This window comes from Panthera leo, chromosome E1 (assembly GCF_018350215.1).
Source record: "Panthera leo isolate Ple1 chromosome E1, P.leo_Ple1_pat1.1, whole genome shotgun sequence".
Classification (NCBI taxonomy): domain Eukaryota; kingdom Metazoa; phylum Chordata; class Mammalia; order Carnivora; family Felidae; genus Panthera; species Panthera leo.
Genome location: NC_056692.1, coordinates 48,482,952 through 48,497,441, shown reverse-complemented (window position 1 = coordinate 48,497,441; position 14,490 = coordinate 48,482,952). Strand labels below are relative to the sequence as shown.

At 43.8% G+C, this 14,490-nt stretch overlaps 1 protein-coding gene across 2 annotated transcripts in view; it reads right to left on the bottom strand.

Annotated features, from left to right (window-relative positions):
• CEP112 (centrosomal protein 112) overlaps positions 1 to 8,858 on the bottom strand; it is a 412,041-nt gene extending 403,183 nt beyond the window's left edge. For both annotated transcript variants that reach the window (XM_042916491.1, XM_042916492.1), the window contains exons 1-2: positions 8,762 to 8,858; positions 1,533 to 1,646 (exon numbers count right to left, since the gene is read on the bottom strand). In XM_042916491.1, coding sequence (XP_042772425.1) covers positions 1,533 to 1,638 — 106 coding nt within the window. In that variant the 5' untranslated portion in view covers positions 1,639 to 1,646; positions 8,762 to 8,858. The remainder of the gene's footprint in view (positions 1 to 1,532; positions 1,647 to 8,761) is intronic.
• Positions 8,859 to 14,490: the final 5,632 nt, after the last annotated feature.

Sequence of the window (14,490 nt, the reverse complement as noted above, 5' to 3'; positions counted from 1 at the left end):
CAGATCATTCACTATGAATTAATTAATTAAATAAAAGGGCAGGATATACCAATACCGGCAATGAGTCATGAACCAAAGACTACAATTAATCCAATTCTATGTACCTAACATCCATTTTTAAAAGAAGATGAAATATGAGGGTAGTTTTATTTGAAATACATTTATAATGGAAGACTTTAATACAAGTTTTTCCTAATGAGCAGATCTAATGAAAAAGAAAAAAAAAGTAGTGAACATCATAAGAGAACACAACATAGATATCATTGTGAATACAATTAATCAAATAATATACGAATAATACAAATACCCATGAATGGGCCACGGGACATGAAATATGCATCTTGAAGACTAGCAGAAGAAGAAAGAGGAGGTTAAAGTCTGACGAGGCAAGAGAAGACAGTTGGGAAAGAAGCCTGGAAGAAAGACCATGCTGACTAGGAAAGGTTACAGCCGTGGAACAATGGGTGGCACTAGAATGCACAACTGCTACACGACGCTCCCTTCTCCCAGCGCAGCATCCTGGAACAAATATCTAATGTTGAGTTGCTTCCTCATTTTGAACACACGGTTCACTTAAACACCTCAGGGAAAGAGGGAACTTGGACAAAACTCGGGTAAAAGCCAGAGTTTCTTGGCCCCACTCCCGCTCTCCACTGCCAAACTACCAAATCAGATTTGCCTTTACGGCCTATTGTCACTTAGAGAATCATCTTGGCCCCCTCAACCTCTCTCCAATTGTCTTCTGATGCCTTAAATTATCTGGAAAGTCTTTGATTTGAGACAGAGACTCTCATTCCATAATTAGAGAAAACAGGCCAAGAAATGCAGACAAGGTAGCAACAAAAACTCATTTGCAATTGATTTCACTCAGTCAACCAACAAGCATACAAGACCAACAGATTCTTTTCTGCTTTGATACATAAAACTGTTAGACAGCAGAGGGACAGCAGGCTCCTGAAAGAGGAAGCATTTCAGGGAGGAAAAAGATGCAGGAAGGAATAGTTGAGAAGAAATTTTAAACTCTCTAAAGAAACTTTAGAGATCCATGGGCTTTAAGCTCATGATGTCTAAGAGTGGTATCATATTAAGATCTTTCCACAGTTTTCTAGAATATTATCACTAAATTTCTATTTACCCTTGGATAGCTCAAAGCAAACAATCCTACATCAGCTTCAGATGAAATTGTTATTAAAGGAATTCAGCTTTGTTTTCGTTGTGATAGTTCACTGGTTTGAGGAAACATTATAAAGAAAAAAATTAATCTTAAGAATCTAGTTTACAGGGCAGCCGGGTGGCTCAGTTGGTTAAGCGTCTGACCTCGGCTCAGGTCACGATCACACAGTTCGTGGGTTCGAGCCCCGTGTCGGGCTCTGCGCTAACAGCTCGGAGCCTGGAGCCCGTTTCAGATTCTGTGTCTCCCTCCCTCTCTGCCTCTTCCCCACTTGCGTGCTCGCTCTCCCTCTCAATCTCTTTTTCAAACATAATAAATAAACATTTTTTTAAAAGAATCTAGTTTACAATCATAATCTTACCTGACCTATGAGGTAATTTTAGAACAAAGGGCTTCATATCTACCACAAAGTGATCAAATTCTGCATCCAGCTTCTCCCACTTTTCTTCTTCACTTCCCATTTCCATAATTCAGTCTGTAAGAGATTTAAAATTAAAATATTAAGACCTGTCTGCTGAGGACCACACAGCTCTGATGAAAGAGAGCAAGGAAAACACGCTAGTGTCAAATATCCCCAAACTGATCGATAGATTTGTTGTCATCCCAGTCAAAATCCCAGCAATGGTCCTTGTAGATATGCACAAGCTGAGTCTAAAATGCATATGGAAAGGAAAAGGAACCAGAAGAGTAAAGGCAATTCAGAAAAAAAAGAACAAAGTTGGGGAACTCACACGACCTGATCTTAGGATGTCCTATAAAGCTAAGGAGTCAAGACAACGAATGCCGTGCTAGTGAAAGAAGACACACAGACCAATGGAACTAATCGGAGGTCAGAAATTGACCAACGCAAGTATGGACAGCTGGCATTTGACAAAGGGGCAAATCACGGAGAGATGACAGGTTTTACCACAAATATGCTGTAACAATTTGGGCACCCATATGCAAAATAAAGAAAAAAACCCTCAACCTAAACCTCACACTGCAGACAAAAGTGAACTCAAAACAAATCACAGACCTAAGTGTAAAATGTAAAACTATAACACTCTTAGAAGAAAACATAGGAGAAAATCTTGATGACTTTGGGTTAGGCAAGGATTTCTTCTCAGGACACCAAAAGAACTACCCATAAAGTAAAAATTATTATATTGGACTTCACCAAAACAGAAAAAAAACTTTTGCTCTGCAAAGGACTCCATTAAGGGATTGAAAAGATAAGTCACAGACTGGGAAAAAATATTTGCAAATCATATATACATATATATATATATATATATATATATATATATATATACACACACACATATATATATGCGCATATATATGTATATATGAGTCACAAAGGATTCACATCAAGAACATACAAAGAACTCTCAAAACCCAACCGTAAGACAACAACCCAATAAAAATAGCAAAAAAAAAAAAGAAAAAAGTCACTTTACCAAAGAAATTATACAAATGACAACTAAACACATAAAAAGATGCTCAGCATCATTAATCATTAGGGAAATGCAAATTAAAGTCAAAACGAGCTCTCACTACACACTCTGTAGGACAGCTAAAATAAAAAATGCCAAATAAACAATACCAAACGCCAGTGAGCACACACAATGACAGGAACCCTCAGGAACTGCGGGTAGGAGTGCGACACGGCACAGCCACCCGGGATCACGATTTCGTAGCTTCTTATGCCATTCAGCACACGCTTGCCACGTGACCCAGAAATCTCACCCTTGGGTGTTTCCTCAAGCGAAACAGTCTTTATTCACACAACCTTACCCGAAGGTAAGGCTTATAGCTGCTATCTCCTTGGGTAATCAAACCCCAGGAAACAAGCCCAATGTCCCTCCCCTGGGGAACAGGTAAACAAACTATGATGTACCCACACAACCAAGGAGTACTCAGCAACAGAAAGCAATGAACCACTGGCATCCGAACGGAGCACGGATAAACCGCAAATGTAGCCCACTAAGTGAAAGAAACCATTCTCAAAGGGCGACACACTGTATGGACCCATTTGTATGACGTTCTAGAAAAGGCAAACAGCGTGGGCACAGAGAACAGTGGTTCACAGGGCTCAGCAGCTGGGGGAGCACTGAACATAAGGCCGTGGCACAAGGAACACAGCTGGGGTGCGGGACTGTTCCGCGTGTTGTCTGTATAGGAGGTTAGAAGACGCTGTCCCAGGCATGTGTAGAAGCTCACCAAACTGTATACCAAAAAAGTGATTTTTAACTGTATATAAATTCAAAAACGTTAATTCCCCTCAAAAAAAACCTTAAAGTATCAGTCCTCACATTTCTTCCTAATTAGCAAGAAAAATACTATATGTAAGAAGGTGAATCCCAAAACTCGGTAGGTTTTGACAAAACTCCTTAAGTTAAAACTATCTACACTCACCATGTTCCTTTCAATTAAAACATGTCTTGAGGCACCTAGGTGGCTCAGTCGGTTAAGCGTCTGACTTGGGCTCAGGTCACGATCTCATGGTTTGTGAGCTCGACCCCTGCATCAGGCTCTGTGCTGACAGCTCAGAGCCCGGAGCCTGCTTCGGATCCTGTGTCTCCCTCTCTCTGTGCCCCTCCCCCCGCTCATACTCTTTCTCTCTCTAAAAAATAAACAAACATTAAAAACAATTTTTTTAATGTCTTGAAAGGGAAATGGACTCCCTCTACATTACACATAGTCCCCAGTTTGTCATTTACTCATTTACAAATTATATGTTGGAAAAGAGCTCTGTTCCGCCTCATTAGCTGTCTTCCTCCACAGCCGGCCTCGTCTCTGCCCAACCAGCTTCTCATACTTAACCACAGTACCTTCCGTCTTACTACCTACCCACAGGCTCTTCCTAGAAAGTTCTCTCTGCCTGCCTCTGGGAGTAAACCACAGCTTTTGCCGGCCGCCATGACTTCCCTCCCGGTTGTCAGAGGTGAACCCATTCTCTCTCGGGCCCATGGTACCCACTCTCTGGGGTCTTCCACTCTCCCCTCAGCCTCGCCCCGGAAGGAAAACACTTACTGAGATCCGTACTGCCGCGTCCCAACCGCTGCCCCTCCAAGCTCAATCCAGAAACTCTCCTCTTAGGAGGCCCTCAGCACCTGACTAGCCCTTGTCCTCCTCATTCCCGCTGCTCTGATCTTCCCAAATCCCTTCTACCAGATCACAGCTCTTACCCTCTTAAACTCTCTCCTCCTTCTGCTCCCTCAGCAAGGCTGTGCTCCTTGACCACCTGCTTCAATCCCCAATTAAGGGTCTGGAGAAAACAGGCACTGCCTGTAGTCACACAGCTTCCTACCTTACCCGAATTGTCAGGTGTCTTTCACCATTTCCTGCTCCACAAAGCAGCTTTTAAGCTTTTACCAGACATTTTAAAGCCCCTCAAACTGCTCTTGCCTCCTCTCACTCTGAATTAAAAAAAAATCTTACCTCGTTTCATGGAAAAAATAATAGTCAGGTGGTGACACCCCAAAAGGCTCTTCCTTCTGCCTCTCAGCTTCCCTCTAAGAGAACAGAATACCTCCTTTCCTCCTTTGCTTCTATATCCAAAGCATGAACTCTCCTCTCTACTGCCAACACTTCGATCACCTATCAGTTACCTCTTCCCGGGTTCAAACTCTCCGCTCCCGGGGTCTCCATCCCATCCCCCGTTCCCATTCTCTAACCCCCCCTGAAGTCAATATATCAACAAATAGTCGGAAATGTCTCAAAACCTACCTGTTATCTCTCTTCTCGCTGCCACTATCTCAGAGATATTGCAACCCACTATCTGGTTTCCCTGCTTCAGTCACTGGTACCAGAAGAAGCCCCCCACCCACCCCCACCTGCCACCTCCAAGTGCAGAGCTGAGCATATCACTCTATTTTAAAGTCTCTCCTAGAGTGCCTGGGTGGCTCAGTCGGTTAAGCGGCCGACTTCATTCAGCTCAGGTCATGACCTCAAGGTTGGTGAGTTCTACCCTTGCATCAGGCTCCGCACCACCAGACCATCTCTCACCTCTCCCTACATACACACTGCCTAATATACCCACCCACCAAAGGCCACCTCCCCACCGCTGACCTCCGTGCCATGCCTCCAACCCTCCAAGCCCTTACACGTCTTCCCCACAGGCTGTCCCCTCTGCCTGCGGTCAGGTAAACACAGCTCAAATGGCACTTCTGAATAAAGCCTGCCCTGCTCGGCCTAGACGCCCATTGTGCCAGACTCAGCATGCACTGCTCACATCTGGGAGCAGCATTCATCGTGCTATCATTTTTTGTACACATCTATATATTATTTACATGTCTTCCACCATCTGTGACATGTTCCTGGAAGGCAGGGCCCCTGACTTACACATCTTAGTGGGCACCTAGCACTTTATCTGGCACGTATTAGAAGCTAAAGAACTGACTGGTAAATAAATGCTAACAAAAGGGAATAACGTCCCACTTTAACGTGACCAATAAGTTTTTAAAAGACTCTGTTCTGAGTACCAAACAGATCTGCTAGAATAGAAATATTATATGGCCGCGCGCCTGGGTGGCTCAGTCGGTTAAGCATCTGACTTCGGCTCAGGTCATGATCTCATAGTCCGTGAGTCCGAGCCCCGCGTTGGGCTCTGTGCTGACAGCTCGGAGCCTGGAGCCTGCCTCGCATTCTGTGTCTCCCTCTCTCTCTGCCCCTCCCTCCATCGCTACCCCTGCCGCCTTGCACTCTGTCTCTCTCTCCAAAATAAATAAACATTAAAAAAAAAATTTTTTTTTAAGAAATATTATACGGCCTTAATTCTATTTACCAAAACTGGCAATCCTACCTTCTGCATCACAGTAGAAGAAACATATTTTCAAATTTAAGACTTGGTTAAGAGAAGTTGTATTTAAATGCATTTTCTGGGGCGCCTGGGTGGCTCAGTCGGTTGGGCGTCCGACTTCAGCTCAGGTCACGATCTCACACTCCATGAGTTCGAGCCCCAAGTCAGGCTCTGGGCTGATGGCTCAGAGCCTGGAGCCTGCTTCTGATTCTGTGTCTCCCTCTCTCTCTGCCCCTCCCCCATTCATGCTCTGTCTCTCTCTGTATCAAAAATAAACAAACGTTAAAAAAAAAATTAAAAAAAATAAATAAATAAAATAAATGCATTTTCTGATTGGTTAGTTGGCTTGGGGGTGTTTGGAATGGCTGTTTTGCATTCCTACAATAACTAACTGCATTCTAATATAATTACACCCGTTATGTACTTGGTAACAAAAGGCTAGATACCACTGCAGAGTATTAGATCATAAAGGTGAAAAGCAACTATTCAAATGGATGACCAAACAGAAACTCACAAACCCAGAATTCTGAACACAGCTCCAGCCCAGGAGTATACTCCCAGGTTTTAACAACGCATCCTGCCCTCGTACTCAAACATTTGCCTGACAACACCCACCAATAAAGCTAAAGCAAAAGATTTTTAATAATCACTAATTGGCAATAAATTCTTTGACACATGCAGGAGATGTTAGTGTTTAACGTTAGAGAAAACTAAAACTCAACAGCTAAAAGACTCACCCAAAGTCATGAAATAAAGCGCAATGCTAGGATTAAAATTCTGAAGTCCCTAGCTCTCAGATCCATTATATGGAACCTGTGGGCCATTTACATACACGTCAGCAATATCTCCAACTAATAAAGACATATTTTGAAAAGTAGAAAGGCAATTGGAATTGTTATAAGGAGACACAGTACTGGAGTACACATTTTTTTAACACAATAAAAGGTCAATATGATATTTACAAAAAGCTAAAAATCTGCATCTCCTTATCCCTTATTTATTCTCCAATAAAATTAAGAAATGCAAAAAGGAAAAACTGTTACCATTTCAAACCTTCAAGGAATTCTTCCTACACAAATGACATCTTTTTTTTCAAGTTCATTTATTTATTTTGAGAGAGAGAGTATGTGTGCAAGTGCGCAAGGGGCAGAAAGAGAGGGACAGAGAATCTCAAGCAGACTCTGCCCTGTCTCTGCAGAGCCTGATGCAGGGATTGATCTCACAAACCATCAAGCCCTGAGCCGAAATCAGGAGTCAGATGCTTAACCAACTGAGCCACCCAAGCGCCCCACAAATTACATCTTATAAACAAGCTATATCTACTTAGTTCCATCTAATCAAAAAGTTTTACCACTATTTAAAGCTCTATCTTTGACTGAGGCTTTAAGTACTTCTCATGTGCCTACTAGTCACATAAATCACTTCAAAACCAAAAAAAGAAGTCAATTGGGTGACTCTTCTTAATAGTTATACTCTATATTTGATCATGTCTTTTATTTAACTCACTGCCATTGTCTTTTTTAAAACCTATTTATATGTGGATGCCTCTCAAATAAGCTAAAACCTTCTCAAGGTGCTTAGCTGCCATAGGAGTCGGCAAGGCAGAAAGAAGCAGGCCACAAATATTAAAAGGCCTTAGGAGAAAAGCAGCCACACTGCCAAACAAAAAATACACCCCACATATATATATATGCCCGTTGCCAAACACAACAAACACATTCCTGAAAGTTGCAAGAAAAAAAACCATTTTGTTCAAAACATATTTTAAATGTATGGTGAGTCATTCCAAAAAACTTGAAATACGTCCCTCAGTAGCTCAGTCTTACAGGTACATGGGATGTTTGGACAGTTAGGCGAGCACTGATAGAGCCTTCCCTGACGGGGCCAGGAGCACGCTGTGTGCTTTACAAACGTCTCCCGGTCATAGCCCTGGGAGACAGGCACTATTTCAAAGCCACCTGCCAGAGCAGGAAGCTGAGGCTTAGCAGAGTTAAGTTACTGACCTAGAGTCAGTCCCACGGAAAGTGGCAGCTGGGCCTGAACACGGTGTGCCCGTCATCGTGCGCTCCACCCCACTGCAGCCCGACCACTACGCGGAGGCTCCTGTCGTTTCGTTTGCCTTTTCTTATTTTTACTCCTCTTTTAACATAAAGGACAAATAATAAAATAGCCGCCCAGTGATCAGAATACAGGCTGTTCGTCTGTACTGATGTTGTTTTCTGTTGCACAATGGAACTCGGAAACCCTCGCTGGCCCCAGCACGCCCCGATGCTGGGCCAGGCCTTCCCGAGCTCACTGCTGTCGGGACTGTCCCCACAGAGGAGCCAGCCCCTGGGTTCTGCCCTCACTCTGGGGTCGTCCATCCTGTCCCGGGAGGAACTTCCCCTGCAAGAGTGGAGAGCGGGCACGGGGCGGGCGGCCTGCGAGCCCGCGAGGCAGCGGCCGCTTCCCTACCTTGTCCCGGACACAGATTTCTCCTCCCCAGCCGAGCGGTCCGATCTCTGGACCCCGGCTCGCGGACCAGCTCCATCCGCCCAGCAAACTTTACCCATAACTTTCCCCGTCCGCGCCCGGGCTGGGTTTCACTCCACAAGTGGAACCGCAGCGGTCTGCGCCCAGAGCCCCCCAACCGGGCGCGCGCCCCACAGGCCTTGCGAACGGGCCCGGGGCCTGCGGGGCGACGCCCCTCCCCGGACCGGCGGGCACGGGCGGGGCGACCGCCACCCCGCGCGAAAATTCCACTCGAGAACCCGGGTTGTAGGGGCAGGACGGGGAAACTCGGGAAATCAAGAACCTGGCGCCCCTACATGCAAGCTTTCCGGTCGGCCGCCGCGCCGCCACCCCCACCGCCGCCACCGCGAAACGGTTTCAAATCCTTGCGGGCCGCCGCCGTCGCCACCGCCCAGCAGCCCGGGGGCGGGGACTTCCGCGCTCACATTCCCCGCCCCCTTCCCCACCCCTCCGGCCGCGGCCTGCGCGCGGCGCCGTTGCCATGGCGACGCTCCCGGCGAGGGCCGCCTCCGCCCGGCAAATCGGGGGCGGGACTTCCGCGCTGGTTTCCCCGCCCTCCCGGTCGCGTGGTGGGCCCCGGGCCGTTGCCATGGCGACGCTGCGGGTGGTCGCACTGCCTCCAGGGTCGCCTGGCGGCCTAAAGGCACGTAGGCGGGTCCCAGGCGGAGGTTCCTTGGGAAATCCCACCGCTGTCTGCACAAGGCTGCCCTCGGGCATCCCGCGAGGAGAGTAGCCCGTGAACATTTTAAGCGTCGTGGAGAAGAAACAAGTAGAGGGGAAAAAAAATGGAATTGCTGGAGGGTGTTCACAAAAGGGTGTGCCCATTTGGACAGACGTCGCTGAGTCTCAAGGAGTGAGAGTTTACTGCCTGGTATCTCACAACCCACAAGTGAATGAGGTCGGATTTAAGAGGGAAAATGAGCATTACCTTGTTCCCTTTGTTTTTTCCTTTTTCTTTTTCTTTTTCTTTTTCTTTTTCTTTTTTTTTTTTTTTTTTTTTTGCATTCAGAACTATCTGAGGTTTCAAGAAACTTGCCCCCAAATTCTGAAGATGCTAAAATAAAACAGAAGGTTTTGTGCTTATCAGTTCTGTGTAGAATGGCAAGATAGAGTGGAAAATGTAATTTGGCTCCTCCCAGGAAGCCTCAACCTCCTCAGGGCAGTCTCCGTGTGTGCATTGCTGTGTTATGGTGTTCTTTGGTCTTCTATCGCATTTCTGGAAAGGCTCTGAAGTATATTTATTTAAATACCAGGCAGAAACCAAATTTAAGTTGTAGAAACACTCACTTAAATGAAATTCAGTTTACCACTGTTTTTCATCTAATTTCACAACAGGACTCCTTCTGCAGTGTCTCTGCAACACTCAGTGTGATGCCAAATCTAACATAAGCACAGCTTGAAGCAACTTTTCGGTTTTCCATAAAGAAAATAGAAGATTCATTCACTTGTAACTAGGTACTTTCAAGCTTCCTGGTCTCTCCAAGGTGCTTTTTCAAACCCCTTCCACCAGAAATAAGTACCGACCGTTCTTCATTGTTTCAGTGACTAATTATGAAGGCTAAGGGAAGGCAACGGTATGAAATGTTTTTAAAAACGAGTTTTCCAAAGCATATTTGGGCATGTTTATAGCTAAAGAATGATCAGTAATCCAGATCATTCGCACTGCCAATCAGGGATGCAAAAGCCATGTACGCAATTGATGGCAGGAATCTGACCACATGGTGAAGTTTAAAATATGTAACCGCGTTGCAGGAAGAACGTGAAATGAATTTTTGACATTCGATGTCTAAATGAACATGAGCAAAAAAAAACAAAAAAACAAAACAAAAAAAGGAAGATGAAGAAAGAGATCAAGGGGGAAAATGTAACAAAGTCAAATTCATCTGAGGGGAAATTACTGCAGAGGGGAAAAGATGTGACTGAAAGTAAAAAGTAATAAAAACTGATAGTAAACTTCTTATTTTCTCCAAGTGAAAGTAAGAAGATAAGAAAATCTCCCTTTATACTTTTAAGAACTAGTAGATTGTCACTTTTTTCATTTAAAAATAAAGTATGAGCGCCTGGGTGGCTCAGTCAGTTAAGCGTCCTACTCTTGATTTTGGCTCAGGTCATGATCTCACGGTTCATGGGTTCGAGCCCCGCATCGGGCTCTGCACTGACAGTGAAGAGCCTGCTTGGGATTATCTCTCTCTTCCTCTCTCTCTGCCCCTTCCCCGCTTGTGCTCTCTCTCTCTCTCTCTCTCTCTCTCTCTCAAAATAAATAAATAAACTTAAATTTAAAAAAAAGAATATACAGTTGACCCTTGAACAATATAGGTTAGTACTGCATGGGTCCACTTATACACCATTTTTTTTTGTAAATACGGTAGTACAGTCCTGTAAATGCTTTTTTTCCCCTCTTCCTTATGATTATCTTTTCTCTAGCTTACTTTATTGTAGGAATACAGTATATGATACATGTAACATACAAAATTCGGGTTAATCGTCTTTCTATTCTGCTCAACAGTTGGCTATTAGTAGTCAAATTTGGGTGGAGTCAAAAATTATACATGGATTTTCAACTGTGGAAGGTTTCATCCACCCTAATCCCCATGTTGTCCAAGGGTCACCTGTACATATATACCTATACAGATGCAAACAAAAATATTGTTATGATAGGCATGGAGGTTTTTATTGTTATTTATGTCATAAATATGTAGGTGAGATACCAGCTTGAGACTGGGCTGTGTTCACCTTAGGATTCAAGCCTATATGTCCCGTTGAGTGACCTCTCATTACATGAGAACCAAGGAACCCCTAAGAGATGGTGAGCAGGTCTGGTTCAGTGGTAAGAAAGAACATTGAAGGAAAGCACTGTGCTGGCCATGCAATGGTTTCCAGCTCTCCTCCTCTTGTTGTAGTAGAGTGATTCCTAATCTTCAGAGGTAAGGAACTTCCTCTGAAACTCTTTAAAAGTTATAACCGTCCTCCCTTACTTCTCCACCATCAAACGCCTACATGCCCTAAAATATGCATACAAATCAAAGGATTTCCAAATTTTCTGAAGTCCATCCATAGTGCCTAGGTTAGGAACTCCTGCTGTGTGGATTTTATTTTTTTTTTAATGTTTTTATTTATTTTTGAGACAGATACAGAGCATGAGCAGGGGAGGGGCAGAGAGAGAGGGAGACACAGAATCCGAAGCAGACTCCAGGCTCCGAGCTGTCAGCACAGAGCCTGACGCGGGGCTCGAACTCATGGACTGTGAGATCATGACCTGAGCTGAAGTCGGATGCTTAACCGACTGAGTCACCCAGGTGCCCCTGTGTGGATTTTATTTTTTATTTTTTTAAATGTTTATTTATTTTTGAGAGAGAGAGAGAGCACCCAAGAGGGGGAGGGCAGAGAGAGAGAGAGGGAGAGACACAGAATCCGAAGGAGGCTCCAGGCACAGAGCCCGACGTGGGACTCAAACCCATGAACCAGGAGTTCATGACCTGAGCCGAAGTCTGATGCTTCACTGACTGAGCTACCCAGGTGCCGCCTGCTGTGTGGATTTTATACCCATTTAAACACTGAGAACAGAAGCCATCACCAGCATTTGTGAACATGATTCTGAAGGTACCACACTCCATACAGACAACACTGCCCCTAGCAATGGCTTCTAGCAACCTCAGGACAGGCATCAGTAAAAAGCAGCAGCAGCAAGGAGGCCTTCATCGAGCATCAGAGACCAGAAGTGAGAATAACAGCATCCTCACGGCTCCTCACACTTGGAAAAAAATAAATGACACACAGCATACGGTAGCTGAGTAAGATACAGAGCACACCCTGTATGCTGGGTGACCCTGAGGACCTCTGTTAATATTTGGGAAGAAATAGCTGGAATGAGAGTCAATTCAGGGACCTCAAGGGTAAAGCCAGATAAATACTCTTTTGTGACTGTTGTAGTATAGCCCCAAGCTTATATGGCCTGAAAAACACAGTTTTGTGTAAACCTTTTATGGCCAAACACCTACACCAACCAATTAATAGGACTTCTGTGTCTGGTTATCTCATAAAACATAATGTTTTTTCAGCTCAAAATATATTTATTGAATGCTACTAGGTGTCATTGAACATCTGGCATATATCCTCAGGGAATGTTTCCTTTTTTTTTTTTTTTATTTTGAGAGAGAGAGAGAGAGAGAGAGGGAGAGAGAGAATCCCAAGCAGGTTCCACACTGTCAGCACAGGATAGAGGGCTCAAGCTCACGAACCACAAGCTCATGACCTGAGCCAAAATCAAGAGTGGGATGCTTAACTGAAAGCCACCCAGGCACCCCAGCTGTACCAGGAATGTTCTGACACTGTTTTTTGCTTCAGCTTAAGTGTCACTTACTCAGAAGGGCTTTCATTGATTTTTTTTTTTATGTTTATTTATTTTTGAGAAAGAGAGGGAGCGTGAACAGGGGAGGTGCAGAGAGGGGGGGGGGGGGGACAAAGTATCTGAAGCAGGCTCTGTGCTGACAGCAGAGAGCCCGATGCAGGGCTCAAAGTCAAGAGCCATGACATCAGGACCTGAGCTGAAGTCGGACGCTCAACCTACTGAGCCACCCAGGGGCCCCAGGCCTTCATTGATTCTTAAACCACCCTTACTCTCTTTCACGGTCCCCTGTTCCTTTTCTTCACTGCATCTACCAAAATTTATGATCAAATATTAATGAATATCAACAATCTTTTTCAAATGCTGGTGGCTCCATAAGGACAGGAACCATATGCATCGGGTTCACCGTTGTAGACCCAGCCCCTTGCAGAGGACCTTCCACTTAGAGTCAATAAATCTTATTGATTCAAAGAATGAAGGCAGATTGGTCTTCTGTGCTTTTCTCTGCACCTGTGGCAGAATATAGCCACTTCTTAACTTCCTAGTTTACAGAGCTCCCATTCAAGAGTCCCAGAAGTCTAACTTTTCTGAATCCAAATATCTTTCCAGGAAAGTGCACCTGATTCCTCTGGTTGAATCAAATGAGCACACTTCATCAGATTGGGTATGGTCAGGAGATTGGGCATCCCACTGTATAAACATGACTTTATTAGCTCATCTTTGTGCTCGAGGACAGGGATTGGCATTTATTTCTCAGAGAAGGGGACAGATGGGGTCCCCCAAATGGTCCCAACTACAAAAAAGCTTCAGGAGTTGTGAGGACAAAAATGAGTTTCTGTCCGCTAGAAGTTTAAAATAGAGTAGGAGGTAATAAGACAAACATCAAGTAACCACATTTGGAGTCAGATTTAAAAGGTATATAAATAATACGTTATGGGAATAGAGGGAAGATAAAGCAAACACTAAAAAGTGATAAAGTCAGGGTATGAAAATACATACTCAACCTTGTTTTACCTTTGGCTTTAAAAAGGTTTTGAAATTGAAACATTATTTCCATTGAAAATATTGTTTTAAAGAAAAATATTGTTTCCTATCAGCTACAAATGACTTAAATGAAATGAGTTTGTTTCAAAAACAAGTAACATTTTGCCTCAATTTTAAAAAATCAAATGGTAACATAGCTGATGTTGTAAACATGAGAGTAAAAACATGACTGTAAAATATAAATTGTTTTTCTTTCTTGTGTGAGAAGTTGATTACGCTATGCTTCTCATGTTGAAAGGAATCTGTTTATTTTCCAAATCTAAAATTGAGAGATTAGTCTAGAGAATACTGAACAATGTGAATTCAATTCTTGCCTACGTAAAAACATGGGGAAATGTGACCTTTTGCTAATTAGAAAGATAATAATTATCCATACATAATTTGAACTAAGCCTGCGTTTTGTTGTATTAAATCTGATGAACTCTATATTTTAAACTCCTGATCTATAAAACTATAGTAACTATAACACAGACCTGGAGATTACCTCCATTTTATTTAAGCCCCTGTCATTTGAGTTTTCCATTTTATAAAGTTAGATATAAATCTAATTACAGTAACTTCCTTCTCTTAACTTTAAGTTATGTACATAAAAAATTTACATATTTCCTCAAGGCATTCTTTTGATACCTTGATGGC